Source organism: Pecten maximus, chromosome 17 (genome assembly GCF_902652985.1).
Source record: "Pecten maximus chromosome 17, xPecMax1.1, whole genome shotgun sequence".
Taxonomy (NCBI): domain Eukaryota; kingdom Metazoa; phylum Mollusca; class Bivalvia; order Pectinida; family Pectinidae; genus Pecten; species Pecten maximus.
This window is the reverse complement of record NC_047031.1, coordinates 31,302,654-31,319,247: the sequence shown is the minus strand read 5'-3', so window position 1 is coordinate 31,319,247 and position 16,594 is coordinate 31,302,654. Positions and strand designations below refer to the sequence as shown.

At 39.2% G+C, this 16,594-nt stretch overlaps 1 protein-coding gene across 1 annotated transcript; it reads left to right on the top strand.

The window, feature by feature from the left end:
- The first annotated feature begins 203 nt into the window (after positions 1-203).
- On the top strand, positions 204-16,392 carry LOC117315315 (cytoplasmic polyadenylation element-binding protein 1-like). The gene is made up of 13 exons (XM_033869463.1): positions 204-224; positions 914-1,064; positions 1,883-1,984; positions 2,711-2,894; positions 4,703-4,883; positions 5,541-5,823; positions 6,542-6,655; positions 8,706-8,768; positions 9,389-9,513; positions 10,335-10,533; positions 13,146-13,240; positions 13,681-13,886; positions 14,867-16,392. Exons 1-13 carry the CDS (start codon positions 204-206, stop codon positions 14,871-14,873), a joined length of 1,731 nt encoding a protein of 576 aa, XP_033725354.1. The 3' UTR covers positions 14,874-16,392.
- Positions 16,393-16,594: the final 202 nt, after the last annotated feature.

The following is a 16,594-nucleotide window of genomic DNA, read 5'->3' as shown; positions in this document are numbered from 1 at the left end:
CCCAGTGGGTTTAAAGATAAACTTCAATTAAAAATACTGTGGTGGACTTATATGGGCTCAAAGTTCGCCTATTTTAGTGGCCATGGGGCCTTAGATTCACCATTGGTGACCAGTTATTGACCTATAAGGTGCCTGCATGGCCACTAACAAAACTGTAAATTTGCGATTTTGTTAATCTTCCAAAGGTTGCAGTCAATGCTAAAATGACGTTCACAATCAAAAATGTTAGAGAGATGCTATGCTGATCTAAAGAACTTAATTGTTTCTTTTTTTAATTTAGGACAACTAGGCCAGGCGACAAACTTTTTTAATTGGCACCTAGATTTTATGACTTGGTAGCCAATTAACAGGCCACCTGGTAAAAATATCCACTTTGAGCACTGCTTATTACCAACTATGAAATATAAGCTTAGTTGGCACACAGTGATAGCCATGGTGGGTTACCATTATTACCGGACAAATTGACGTTAACAAATTCTAAAATTAGCAAAAAGGGATATACTGAACTACAAAAGGTGCTGAAAATAGCACAAGGGGATTCCCTGGATATACTGAAATACAAAGGGAACTAAAAATAGCACAAGGGGATTCCCTGGATATACTGAAATACAAAGGGAACTAAAAACAGCACAAAGGGATATACTGAAATACAAGGGAAACAAAAAATAGCTCAAGGGGATCCCCTGGATATACTGAAATACAAAGGGTACTAAAAACAGCACAAAGGGATATACTGAACTACAAAAGGTACTAAAAATAGCACAAGGGGATTCCCTGGATATACTGAAATACAAAAAAGGTACTGAAAATAGCACAAAGACATCATATTTTATATCTACTGTCCGAAGAGTAAATACAATGTAGGCAGGTACTTTCAACAAAACCATAGTTACTGGATGAATTCCTGTTGTAGGAATTACCAGCTGTCAATGTAGAGGACTTTGATGGGGAAGCTGTGAAGTTCAGTCAGCAGGATATCTTCAAACAAATCAACGCTCTCCTGGACAACACGCTCAATCTGACCAACCTTTGTGGCATGAATATTCCACCAGAACAAACGAAACGTAAGTTATGTACATTCATAAAGCATCAAATTCTCCCCTCCTATGAATTACTTAAGGCCAAACTTAAATCACCAAGTCATACCTAACACATTAAATTAAACCCCTCCTATGTATTACCAAAGACCAAACCTAAGTCACTAAGTCATATCTAAGTCACTAAGTCATATCTAAGTCACTAAATCATACCTAACACATTAAATTCAGCCCCTTTCTCCCTCCTATGAATTATCAATTACCAAACATAAGTCACTAAGTCATACCTTAGTCACTAAGTCATACCTAACACATTACATCAAACCCCTCCTATGTATTACCAAAGACCAAACCTAAGTCACTAAGTCATATCTAAGTCACTAAGTCATATCTAAGTCACTAAGTCATACCTAACACATTACATCAAACCCCTCCTATGTATTACCAAAGACCAAACATAAGTCACTATGTCATACCTTACACATTGAATTAAACCCCTCTCCCTTCCTATGAATTGCCAAAGACCAAACGCATGTCATGAAGTCTAAAATATTAACCAATTCAGGCAACACCATAAAACATTCAAGCTGAAAAATGTTCTCATCCCCTTTCCCAACTCTAAAATGGTAGGGGGCATAATCTTCCAGTATGAAAAAATTATTTACTTTCAGGGCTTTTTCTGAGGACATTTTGAAGCTGGTAATGGGCCCATACCCAATTGAAACTATTTCATATTTAAGTCTAATTACCAAAATTTACAATGTATTCCTGACAAAATCTTCCTAAAATGAGACAAAAAGACCCTATTCAAAACCACTGAGAAAAACCCTGACTTTCAATTGCAGAAGCAATGCAAGGTGGGGTTCCGATAACATTACCCCAGTCTGCGCTCCAGGACATTGGACAGACGGGCTACGATACAATGTATAACACAGCAGCATACCCAGGTATGTATCAATTGTCAGTTAGAGGACATAAAATAGACGTGTATCGAGATTTCTCCAGCTTCATAAAATTATTGAATGTTTGCATTTTCATAGAGAATCAAACCATCAAATAAGACATACATCTTGGGGAAAAAAACTGTAGGGAGGTCACTGAAAATTTCTTGAAAAATAATTATCTTAGTTCACAAAATATTGATGAATCAGCAGTAAGATATATTAAGATTTATGGATGATAGGTCTGTTGATATCAATAGTAATATTATCTTTAATGGGTGGCATGCTTCCATCTGAGCTAACAAACGTGATCAATATAAATTGATAGAACTTGTTTTGTATTTGTTGTAAAATAAATAGTTTACATTACAGGGCTTTTTCTGAGGGCTTTTTGGGGCCGTTAATGGGCCCCATTCCCAATTTAAATTATTTCATATTTAAGCGAAATTCCCAAAATTTGCAGTTTACTCCTGAAAACTCTTTCCCAATTCATCAATTTTCTTCCCAAAATGAGACAAAAAGGCCCCATCCCAAACCAGTGAGAAAAAGCCCTGCATTATATTATCTTGAATGTTGGCGGGACGTCCTAATATTTTCAAATTGGTAATGTGTGTGAAGTACAGGTATAATAAATGGGAATTCATTGATTATAGCGCTACTGGACTATTTCCAGAGAAGTAATGAAGGTCATCTGTTGTGCCTCTTGTCTAAAGTTTTTTCACTTTATTTCAGGATTTCAGCTTTTTTCTATGCCTGCCTCCCAGAGCCACACCCAACAGCAGGCGTACACCTACCCCGGGGCAGTGAAGCAGGATTACAACTACCCCAGCCAAATAAAACAGGACTACACAACACCGTCCAAGTACTCCAGGGCCATCAAGGGTGTGGAGGGGCGATCACCGTGTACGCCTAACAGGTATTTATAGATTGTACATGTTCGTATTCAACACCGTCCAAATACTCCAGGGCCATCAAGGGTGTGGAGGGGCGATCACCATGTACACCTAACAGGTATCTATAGATTGTAAATGTCGGTATTCAACACCACGTGGAGGGGCGATCACCGTGTACACCAAACAGGTATATATAGATTGTAGATGTCCGTATTCAGCACCATGTGGAGGGGCGATCACCATGTACACCCAACAGGTATTTATAGATTGTAGATGTCCGTATTCAACACCACGTGGAGGGGCGGTCACCGTGTACACCCAACAGGTATTTATAGATTGTACATGTTCGTATTCAACACCACGTGGAGGGGCGGTCACCGTGTACACCCAACAGGTATCTATAGATTGTAGATGTCGGTATTCAACACCACGTGGAGGGGCGATCACCGTGTACACCCAACAGGTATATATAGATTGTAGATGTCCGTATTCAACACCACGTGGAGGGGCGATCACCGTGTACACCTAACAGGTATTTATAGATTGTAGATGTCCGTATTCAACACCACGTGGAGGGGCGATCACCGTGTACACCCAACAGGTATTTATAGATTGTAGATGTCCGTATTCAACACCACGTGGAGGGGCGATCACCGTGTACACCTAACAGGTATTTATAGATTGTAGATGTCCGTATTCAACACCACATGGAGGGGCGATCACCGTGTACACCCAACAGGTATTTATAGATTGTAGATGTCCGTATTCAACACCACGTGGAGGGGCGATCACCGTGTACACCTAACAGGTATCTATAGATTGTAGATGTCCGTATTCAACACCACATGGAGGGGCGATCACCGTGTACACCTAACAGGTATATATAGATTGTAGATGTCCGTATTCAACACCACGTGGAGGGGCGGTCACCGTGTACACCTAACAGGTATATATAGATTGTAGATGTCCGTATTCAACACCACGTGGAGGGGCGGTCACCATGTACACCTAACAGGTATATATAGATTGTAGATGTCCGTATTCAACACCACGTGGAGGGGCGATCACCGTGTACACCCAACAGGTATATATAGATTGTAGATGTCCGTATTCAACACCACTTGGAGGGGCGATCACCGTGTACACCCAACAGGTATCTATAGATTGTAAATGTCCGTATTCAACACCACGTGGAGGGGCGATCACCGTGTACACCTAACAAGGTATCTATAGATTGTAGATGTCCGTATTCAACACCACGTGGAGGGGCGATCACAGTGTACACCTAACAGGTATATATAGATTGTAGATGTCCGTATTCAACACCACGTGGAGGGGCGATCACCGTGTACACCTAACAGGTATATATAGATTGTAGATGTCCGTATTCAACACCACGTGGAGGGGCGATCACCGTGTACACCCAACAGGTATTTATAGATTGTAGATGTCCGTATTCAACAACACGTGGAGGGGCGATCACCATGTACACCCAACAGGTATATATTGATTGTAGGTGTCGTATTCAACACCACCGAAGTACTCTAGGATCATAAAGGGTGTGGAGGGACCCTATATCTGTGACAAAGTATTGTAAATAATCAACATTACATTGTTTTGCATTACTATGGCATAGTTACATCATTTTTCAATAAATTAGATAACTACATCTTGTAAAATATGAGGAAATATATCTTAAAAGTCTCTATTATGAGTTCAATAACTAGATCATTACTCTGCCTTGTTAGAATAAGTAAGATAACTATATCTTATAATGTATGAGGAAACATCATAAAACCCCCTCCAATAAGGTCAAAAACTACCATTGCAGTGACTATGGAACCCTCTCTCCATCCAGCTCGCTGAACGAGTCTGCCCTTTCCCCCGTGGAAAAGATGATTTACTCGAGTCTTATGAATGGCGGCCGAACTGGCAGAAGTATGTCTCCTAGTGATTCCGACACAAGCGGCATCAGCAGTGAAGGCTCGGATAGTGCTCTAGTCGACATGATGGTAAGTGTGGAGGTCTGCAAGGTAGGTTTCTTTTTTATGTGTCTGTTAAATTTAGTCAGTTTTCAGATAGCATGTTATGTACAGCATGGTGCAGCAACTGTCGACCGCCATCTGTCGATTCATAAACTTTTCCTGAAAATCGCTACTAGTCATGAACAACTCCATGGATTTTGACCTGACAACCAAACTTAGCATATCCTTAGGTGAAGAGGAAACACTTCTGTATAGGCAGTGGATCTGATCTTTCAAGGGGCCCGATAGGTGACGCCCAATAGGAGAAATAGAGGCCATCCTTTGAAATCTTTCCTCTTCTGTAGAAATAAAGTATGTTTTGCCACAATGACTGCAACATCAAAGTGAGACATACAGGCCCTCTGGGCCTCTTGTTTACTGATCTCTATGACACATGATTAATTCTATGATCATGATATGTAGCTTCTTACGTTGAAGTCAGTTTGAATTAACTGCAAATGACGTACCGATAAAACTCACATGGCCAATATTTCTCCTGATGCCTGGCATAATTGGTAGCAGAGTCGATATCCAGTGTTTCATCTCTGTACTGTGACATAGACAGAACATAACAAAGGCCTCTTGTATGAATGCAGACATTTCCGATATTTGCCAATATATGAGAAAATAATTTCTCTCAAACAGAACTCCCTTAACATGGGATCAAGGAACGCAAAACCCCAGGTTCATGACGTAGCCACACAACTCTTCAATGCCCAGCAACAACAGGCTCAAGTGGCCGCACAGGCGCAGGCTCAGCAGCAGCAAATCATTCAGGCCACCAGCGCTAACGCAGCCATGAACTCTATGGCGAGTCAGCTCATCCACTCCAACAGGGCTGGCGGCTATTCCGTCAACCCCATGCTCATGGCCAATGTTGATCCATATGCTATAGATCGAGCCGCTCGTCTCCATAGGAACGCTGCAGGTAATCACGTTTATGGAATCTCATCAAATAATTAAATACAATAAAAGCATGTTTAAATACTGTAAACGTACTTATTTTAGCGCAATGAAATTTTAGCACATTTGCAGATTTTAGCCAGTTCGCGCAATGATGAATTAGCGCATCCACAGAACTTTCTATAGAAATGGAACGTACAAAAAGTAATTAGCGCAATCATAATTTAGCGCAAGGCTTCCAGCGCGAAAAGCGCTAAAATAAAATTACCACTAAAATATGTATGTTTACAGTATGTACATGGTGTTTGTGCAAGCATTTGAAATATTAGATAAAAATCTGTCCCTTCGGTGACATCTGTTAAAAAGGTTCACATACAAGCAAACTTTCCTATCTCGAACCCTTCTATACTCGAAATCTGATAACTCAAAGACCCTTTTAAACTCAAAGTCTGATAACTCAAATACCTTCTTAACTTAAAGCAAACATTTAGTTCCAATGATAAAAATAACATGTAAGGTAATCTAGGTTACCTCGAGTATGACACTATTGACTTTAACTATTAACTAGGTCAACTGTGCCTTAGCTCCAATTTTGGAAATTTTTGATGAATTTTGAGAGTTTTTGAAATCACAGCTATTGTGATATTGAAGAATTGACCTTTGTCTTTAAAAGTTACCCAAATCAACAAAAACCTATTCTGATATTATTGTTTTGAGATGACCCCCCGTTTTGTTCTCAACAGCCATGTGTGAAGCCAGCTGTACCTGGAGTGGACAGCTGTGTCCACGTAACCACAAGAATCCTACTTACTCGTGTAAAGTGTTCCTTGGAGGTGTTCCCTGGGACATCACAGAAGGTAAGATTGGAGGTGTTCCCCGGGACATCACAGAAGTTAAGATTGGAGGTGTTCCCTGGGACATCACAGAAGGTAAGATTGGAGGTGTTCCCCGGGACATCACAGAAGGTAAGAGTGGAGGTGTTCCCCGGGACATCACAGAAGGTAAGATTGGAGGTGTTCCCCGGGACATCACAGAAGGTAAGATTGGAGGTGTTCCCCGGGACATCACAGAAGGTAAGATTGAAGGTGTCCCCCGGGACATCACAGAAGGTAAGATTGGAGGTGTTCCCTGGGATATCACAGAAGGTAAGATTGGAGGTGTTCCCCGGGATATCACAGAAGGTAAGATTGGAGGTGTTCCCCAGGATATGACAGAAGGTAAGATTAGAGGTGTTCCCCAGGATATGACAGAAGGTAAGATTAGAGGTGTTCCCCAGGATATGACAGAAGGTAAGATTGGAGGTGTTCCCCGGGACATCACAGAAGGTAAGATTGGAGGTGTTCCTTGGGATATCACAGAAGGTAAGATTGGAGGTGTTCCCCGGGATATGACAGAAGGTAAGATTGGAGGTGTTCCCTGGGACATCACAGAAGGTAAGATTGGAGGTGTTCCCCGGGACATCACAGAAGGTAAGATTGGAGGTGTTCCCCGGGATATCACAGAAGGTAAGATTGGAGGTGTTCCCCGGGACATCACAAAAGTTAAGATTGGAGGTGTTCCCCGGGATATCACAGAAGGTAAGATTGGAGGTGTTCCCTGGGATATCACAGAAGGTAAGATTGGAGGTGTTCCCCGGGACATCACAGAAGTTAAGATTGGAGGTGTTCCCCGGGACATCACAGAAGGTAAGATTGGAGGTGTTCCCCGGGACATCACAGAAGGTAAGATTGGAGGTGTTCCCCGGGATATCACAGAAGGTAAGATTGGAGGTGTTCCCCGGGATATCACAGAAGGTAAGATTGGAGGTGTTCCCCGGGACATCACAGAAGGTAAGAATGGATGTGTTCCCCGGAATATCACAGAAGGTAAGATTGGAGGTGTTCCCCGGAATATCACAGAAGGTAAGATTGGAGGTGTTCCCCGGGATATCACAGAAGGTAAGATTTGAGGTGTCCCCCGGGACATCACAGAAGGTAAGATTGGATGTGTTCCCCGGGATATCACAGAAGGTAAGATTGGAGGTGTTCCCTGGGATATCACAGAAGGTAAGATTGGAGGTGTTCCCCGGGACATCACAGAAGGTAAGATTGGATGTGTTCCCTGGGATATGACAGAAGGTAAGATTGGAGGTGTTCCCCGGGACATCACAGAAGGTAAGATTGGAGGTGTTCCCTGGGATATCACGGAAGGTAAGATTAGAGGTGTTCCATTAGATATCACAGAAGGTAAGAGTGGAGGTGTTCCCCGGGACATCACAGAAGGTAAGATTGAAGGTGTTCCCAGGGATATCACAGAAGGTAAGATTGGAGGTGTTCCCTGGGATATCACAGAAGGTAAGATTGGAGGTGTTCCCCGGGACATCACAGAAGGTAAGATTGGAGGTGTTCCCCGGGATATCACAGAAGGTCAGAATTGTTTGGAGTAGTGTCTTATGGGACAAAACAAGTTCTATGGTGCTAGTTGTTATGATGTGTTGTTTGTTAGATTTTCTGTTGCTCTATCGTCACTTAAAAAATCCTGTATGTGATGTTTTGTAACATTGATTAAGAAATTTAATTAATGAAGAATAATGTTTGAACAAATAACAAAAATAATCCTATTACTACCATGAATATATTTTGACAACCCTGAATGGGTTAGTCATTTACATCAATACATTTGTCTGTCTGTTGTCTTGTTTTGAGTGAACACAGCTTCACTGTATGTAGCTGATTTGGTGATGAAGAGCAGGTCAAGAGTTCAAGTCGAAAAGAATCTTATAGGGTGCTAAAGTGTGATTGATCTGTCCTAAAATCAGCCGGTACAAAAACCTACATGATGTTCATCTCATGTTTTTAATCTTCAGATCGGTATCCTTATCTTGTGTTTTACAAACTTTCCTGACTTTACTTTATTCTCCATTTTCAGCTGGACTTCAGTCAGCCTTCAACAAGTTTGGAAACTTTAAAATTGAATGGCCAGGGAAAGACGGTAAGATAAATTCCTTTTTGTGTTAGATATTACATCAGAATCAGGTTTTATTTCCTGGGCAATGTCAGTTCACATTCAGATTAGGGCTCTTTAGAAGTCCATTGTTAAAATTCGAAGTCTGATGGTAAATATGTACCAACTGTGTATATAATGTATAACTGTATATAACAAACCATAATGACTAGAGCGGTGTATTGCAAGGAGGGTAGCGATACGATTTGGGTAGCGATACGATTCGTATCGCGAGACAGGGGTCACGATACAATACGAATCACGATATATGAGAAGCTGATATCTGGTATTTTATTGTACAGTAGTCATGTTTGTGTTTCTGGTATTTCCGGAACATTTGAGTCTTTGTCTACATTTGTTAATAAAACATACGTTTGTCAATTTCCGACAAAACGTTTTTGAATTTAGATTATTTGGATTTGAAAGAACTCCAACAAGCGGCTTTATAGGCCGCTGGAACAGCCTTAATTGTCAGCCATGTTGTTTACTGCCAAACGTAAGCTAACGGTCAAGGGAGATAACTACAAATTATCAAGGTGTTTCGGTCAATTAAGTTGCAGCAGGAGCATTTGTGTTTTAGACATTTCCTAGTTATTCATGTGTTACAGGGTATGTGTACTTACTGTTCGAGTCCGAGAAGGCGATCAGATCAATGTTACAGGACTGTACACATGACTTCAGCAGTGGTGATTACTACTACAAAATCTCCAGTCGCAGAATGAGAGCCAAGGAGGTAACATACAGTACCATGATAAATATATACATATATTTACATTCTGTGTTGCATTTGCGTATGTGTCGTTTGTAAACCAAATTGTATTCATGAGACTGTATACTACAATTTACAGTGATTCGGTCAGTGTAGGGATACAGCTCCAGATGTTGTAGGTAAAACAATGGCTGCCACTGCAACCAAAGAAAAATAAAGCAACGTGACAAGTTATGAGAGTATATTTTTATAATTAAAAAAATGTAGTCAACACGAAATAACTGTAAGCACCATTCTTGATCTATACGAAATTATCAAATTGTCAATGTCGTCACACTCACAGGGGCTCGTTTCCGAATTAACAGAAATGCAACGGGCGACATTCTATTTATGTCATCTAAATTGTATTCATATTGACTATACCATTTGGTAACAGTTCAGTGCTTAAATGCATGACTATATTAATGTAGTGTTCGTTTGTCCATCAGGACTTTTAAACACCATAAGTTTCACAATTTCTAGAAGTGATAATTTGTGGCAAGGGCCAAGGTTAGTGTTGCTTAATTATATATATATAATATGTTAATTTCTGCTGAACAGCTGTAGTTCCACTGGACTGAACTATCTAAAAAATGACACTGTATTTAAATTCTAAATTTTCTTTATTGAAATCAAATTTTCTTTATTGAAATCATGTTACTGATAAAACTCCATCAGCTCACTTACAAAAGTACTACAAATATAAAGAAAATTTGTTACAACACTGTAATTTCCAAAGCACATGTCACAAACTTTTTGAATTGTCTATTATTTTAAAAATTGATGGACATTTTCTCTTTCATCAGGTGCAAGTGATCCCTTGGATCCAGGGGGACAGTAACTATGTGCGTCAAGCTTCTCAGAGACTTGACTCCAACAAGACAATATTTGTCGGTGCCCTCCACGGTATGATGACTGCAGAATCCCTGGCCAACATAATGAATGACTTGTTTGGAAATGTGGTCTATGCTGGAATAGACACAGACAAACATAAATACCCTATAGGTGAGAGAAAGTCCATTACATGTAAATTGTTTAATCTTGTACCGTACTTACAAACATAAATACCCTATAGGTGAGAGAAAGTACATCACATGTAAATTGTTTAATCTTGTGCCGTGCTTATAAACATAAATACCCTATAGGTGAGAGAAAATACATTACATGTAAATTGTTTAATCTTGTATGCTCTTGATTAGCTGTTGTCAAATAAAAATCTTTTTCATCAGGAAATGCATTAATGCCATCATCACTTAACCTTTCACCTTTGCATTATGTATATTTCTGTCCTTTGTCAGCCCAGCATTCAATGGGAAGGTCACATCTACTATGACCTTTTGTCCCTAAAGTTTTATTTCCTCAATAGGTAGTTGATGGGTCACATTTACTACGACCTTGTCACTTAAGTGATGACCTTTGTCTACTTTCTGTCCTTTGTCTCCGTAACAGGTAGTGGCCGTGTCACATTTACTACGACCTTGTTACCTAAGTGTTGACCTTTGTCTCCTTTCCTCCTTTGTCTCCGTAACAGGTAGTGGACGTGTCACATTTACTACGACCTTGTTACCTAAGTAATGACCTTTGTCTCCTTTCCTCCTTTGTCTCCGTAACAGGTAGTGGCCGTGTCACATTTACTACGACCTTGTTACCTAAGTGTTGACCTTTGGCTACTTTCTGCCCTTTGTCTCCGTAACAGGTAGTGGCCATGTCACATTTACTGCGACCTTGTCACTTAAGTGATGACCTTTGTCTACTTTCTGTCCTTTGTCTCCGTAACAGGTAGTGGCCGTGTCACATTTACTACGACCTTGTTACCTAAGTGTTGACCTTTGTCTCCTTTCCTCCTTTGTCTCCGTAACAGGTAGTGGACGTGTCACATTTACTACGACCTTGTTACCTAAGTGTTGACCTTTGTCTCCTTTCCTCCTTTGTCTCCGTAACAGGTAGTGGACGTGTCACATTTACTACGACCTTGTTACCTAAGTGTTGACCTTTGTCTCCTTTCCTCCTTTGTCTCCGTAACAGGTAGTGGACGTGTCACATTTACTACGACCTTGTTACCTAAGTAATGACCTTTGTCTCCTTTCCTCCTTTGTCTCCGTAACAGGTAGTGGCCGTGTCACATTTACTACGACCTTGTTACCTAAGTGTTGACCTTTGTCTCCTTTCCTCCTTTGTCTCCGTAACAGGTAGTGGACGTGTCACATTTACTACGACCTTGTTACCTAAGTGTTGACCTTTGTCTCCTTTCCTCCTTTGTCTCCGTAACAGGTAGTGGACGTGTCACATTTACTACGACCTTGTTACCTAAGTAATGACCTTTGTCTCCTTTCCTCCTTTGTCTCCGTAACAGGTAGTGGCCGTGTCACATTTACTACGACCTTGTTACCTAAGTGTTGACCTTTGTCTCCTTTCCTCCTTTGTCTCCGTAACAGGTAGTGGACGTGTCACATTTACTACGACCTTGTTACCTAAGTGTTGACCTTTGTCTCCATTCCTCCTTTGTCTCCGTGACAGGTAGTGGCCGTGTCACATTTACTACGACCTTGTTACCTAAGTGTTGACCTTTGTCTCCTTTCCTCCTTTGTCTCCGTAACAGGTAGTGGACGTGTCACATTTACTACGACCTTGTTACCTAAGTGTTGACCTTTGTCTCCTTTCCTCCTTTGTCTCCGTAACAGGTAGTGGCCGTGTCACATTTACTACGACCTTGTTACCTAAGTGTTGACCTTTGTCTCCGTAACAGGTAGTGGCCGTGTCACATTTACTACGACCTTGTTACCTAAGTGATGACCTTTGTCTCCTTTCTGCCCTTTGTCTCTGTAACAGGTAGTGGCCGTGTCACATTTACTACGACCTTGTTACGTAAGTGTTGACCTTTGTCTCCTTTCCTCCTTTGTCTCCGTAACAGGTAGTGGACGTGTCACATTTACTACGACCTTGTTACCTAAGTGTTGACCTTTGTCTCCATTCCTCCTTTGTCTCCGTAACAGGTAGTGGACGTGTCACATTTACTACGACCTTGTTACCTAAGTGTTGACCTTTGTCTCCTTTCCTCCTTTGTCTCCGTAACAGGTAGTGGCCGTGTCACATTTACTACGACCTTGTTACCTAAGTGTTGACCTTTGTCTCCTTTCCTCCTTTGTCTCCGTAACAGGTAGTGGACGTGTCACATTTACTACGACCTTGTTACCTAAGTGTTGACCTTTGTCTACTTTCTGTCCTTTGTCTCCGTAACAGGTAGTGGACGTGTCACATTTACTACGACCTTGTTACCTAAGTGATGACCTTTGTCTCCTTTCTGCCTTTTGTCTCCGTAACAGGTAGTGGCCGTGTCACATTTACTACGACCTTGTTACCTAAGTGTTGACCTTTGTCTCCTTTCCTCCTTTGTCTCCGTAACAGGTAGTGGACGTGTCACATTTACTACGACCTTGTTACCTAAGTGTTGACCTTTGTCTCCATTCCTCCTTTGTCTCCGTAACAGGTAGTGGCCGTGTCACATTTACTACGACCTTGTTACCCAAGTGTTGACCTTTGTCTCCGTAACAGGTAGTGGCCGTGTCACATTTACTACGACCTTGTTACCTAAGTGTTGACCTTTGTCTCTGTAACAGGTAGTGGCCGTGTCACATTCAGCAGCAAGAAGAGCTACATGAAGGCCGTTGGAGCAGCATTTGTCGAGATAAAGACGCCCAAGTTTACAAAAAAGGTATCGGAATCCTTTAAACACTAATAATTTAAGTAATATTGACAGGAAGTTATAATAACTGGTGATCTAGTCATTCAAAATGATAACTTAAAAAGACTTCATAAAACGGCAAAATATTTGTAGATCTATACATATACTTCAATAATGAACTTTCTGGAAATGTTTGCCAGAGAGTTGGAAACAAGAGCAGGCCACTTTGTAGATCTTCATGTTGAATCAAAACCTAGAAAATATTGCAATTTTAAATCCAAAATGTAATGTAAATTGTATCGACGAGACAAACTTTACAAATTGCATAATATGATATGTGGCTGTGAATTTTCTATTTCTAGATTGCAACATTCTTGCTTCTTAACCTTAGTTATTTTCAACATTTGAAAATGTGATTGCATGAACATGTTTATTAATTTATAGAGAATTTCTTGTTTGATTTTTGTCAGATCCAGATAGACCCCTACCTGGAGGACTCAATGTGTAGTATGTGTGGTGTCCAGCAGGGTCCATATTTCTGTCGCGATATGCAGTGCTTTAAATACTTCTGTCGCACATGCTGGTATTGGCAGCATGCTCTGGATGCCCTACGACACCACAAACCTGTCACGCGTAACACCAAGACAACCAACCTGGCTGCTGCTGGGGCCCTCAGGTAAAGTCCAATCATAATCATCAAATGTATTCAACTGAAAATACTACATGGTATTATTAGTCACTTATATAATCATCCAATGCAATCAACTGAAAATACTACAGGTATTATTAGTCACTTACTGGTGAAACCTGTTTCCTCCCCGTCCGTTTATTGGTCTGTTAGTCGGCCCACTCAGTTTTCCGCATTTTTCACGGCCATACTTCAAGGTATGTTGGTGAAAGTTGGTGTGTAACTTCAGTATGAGTAGCTACAGATCATGTTTGAGTTTCAGGGTTTTTTGGTCAAGGTCACTGTTACTATTTTTAGCAGGGGCCTGTAGGGGACATTGCTGTAGAAATACCCATCATGCTTGTGATATGTCCTTTGTGTTTATATATATATATATAATATAATATAATTTGCCAAGTAGTAATAATGACAGTACAGGCAAGTAAATTGTCGAATTTTCGAGGCAATCTGCACCTTTATCAAGACGCGCAAGTAAATTACAAACGATCACATATAGACATAGAACATGGATCAGTAACACAAACTTAGTAGGTAAACAACAAAAAATATCGTTATATTTGTGAAAATGATCCCCTCGGTCAATAATGAATTCCTCTAGGCCTATTATAATTAATTAGAAAACATTTTAGGTGGTGTACAGATGGTAAAAGTAGATAAATAAATGAATAAATAATATAACTAAAAGGTTGAACAAAATAACATCATATAATATATATATACATAAAAGATATATATGCAAGTTATTTTTATTTTCAAATTAAGGTTAAAGAATGATGACCTGAAAAAATACAAAACAATATTTTTAAAAAATTAAGTTTAAATAACATATAGTTTAAATTTCTGATGTAGCAAATTTTGGTAATGTATACATACATAATAAATTCAGTGTTTTGGTGAAAAAATACAGTTAGGTAGAGATAGAAATAAGTTGAATGCTAATGTCGCTGTGTAATGTCTGTCCTTTACAGTATGTAGGCTGGATTCTGGACAACAGATGGACAACCACGGACACGGATAATGGGAAAGCCCTCTTTTGGAACAAGTTCTTTCACAGGATGAAAGAATTTTTTTTTTTTTTTTTTTTTTTTTTGCTTTTTGAAGAAACTGGTGCTATGTGGATATATTATGTGCCAAGAGAACAAAGTGCTGAGGATATTGTTGACTTCCGGTATCAGAATAAAAATTAAACATACAAACTATGACAGCTGACTGAAGACGGCGCATGACAGTGAAGAAAAATTTGAATTTGTTTAACCACATTTAGGTTGGAGTACTCCGATTTAAATGTACTCCCACCATGGAAAAGATATATATCTACATGTAGGGGGGATAACCTATGCAATTATATATCTTGCAAGAAGTCGAATTTGGGACCAGAGAAATATTTGTATAGTGCTGTCTATATGGTTGTTTTGGATTTGTAACACTTTGTTTATGCAATACCTTGTGAGATTAAAGGTCTTTTTTTCATACTTGATGTCAGATTGGTTGATACTAAACACCATAGCTTCATATTAATTGTCCAGATTTTTCTTGATTTTTTTTCGTTTGTTTGTTTTTTATTTGTGATTGCTGTCAGTTTGGTAAAAATACTTAACATGTAAAATAAAATAAAAAATAAGAAATAACAGCAGCAAGGATATGACTTATGTTTAATTGGATACATTATGCTAAGGGAAGATAACTCTGGATGAGATATCGAACACCTCAAACGTTTATGTTAAAGACCAATAACTGACTTTTCTTTGAAATTAAAAAATACTCGAGCACAGAAATTAAACAATGTTTGAATAAATATCTGGATAAATTTGATCTGCAAGAAAGAAAGAAAACAATATATATATCGAGCTTAGGAAAGTATTTAACTTGGGATGAAGAGATCAGAGTCTTGAAAGAAAGAAATCATATATAATATGTTATTTGGAGGTATTGGTTTCAATTTTAATTACTTATTTTTCAAAATGGTTGTAGTTTTCAACATATCACTTATTTTTCTCATTTCTTTAAAAATTCTTAAAAATACCATTTATTTTTAGTTTGCTTTGAAAAAGAAGAGAAATCTTTTTAGGGTTTAGATGTTTGGATACAGATGGACTCGGTCCTATTGTACCTTGATTACAGGGAAATTTTGTCGGGTTTATACACAATTGTACATTTTTATTTGATGGTAATTTTTATGGTTTGATAAGTATAGATACCTGGAGTGCTGAATGTTCTCTTTAATGTACAAAGTGCTGATGTTTTTGTTTATCAATGCAAATAATTTGCCTCGTTTTATTTTCTTTACTTTCCAATTTTGTGAACTTTTTTGATATTGATGAATTGGTGCCTGTACAATGTGTTTGTATTTACTAATCCATTTTCATTTCATTATTTGATTTGTGTAAATGTGAATTGTCTTTAACCTGTATATTTTGTGCTTCAATTTAATTTTCACTTATTTTTCAATTGACTTGTAAGCATTCATTATACTTATTTTTCCCCATAATTTGTAAATGTATTTTTTTTTCTTTTTTTTGTTGTTTTTCAGTTTCTCCATTGTGATTTTAATACTAAACACTATTTTTGTGTTTGATCAGTACTAAAATTTGAACTGTTCCAATATGATGTGTATTATCCTGGTTGAATTTGGAAAGGATTCTTAAGAGTAAAGAGTGTTGTTTTCAAAAGAACTTACTGATCAACATTGAACCACT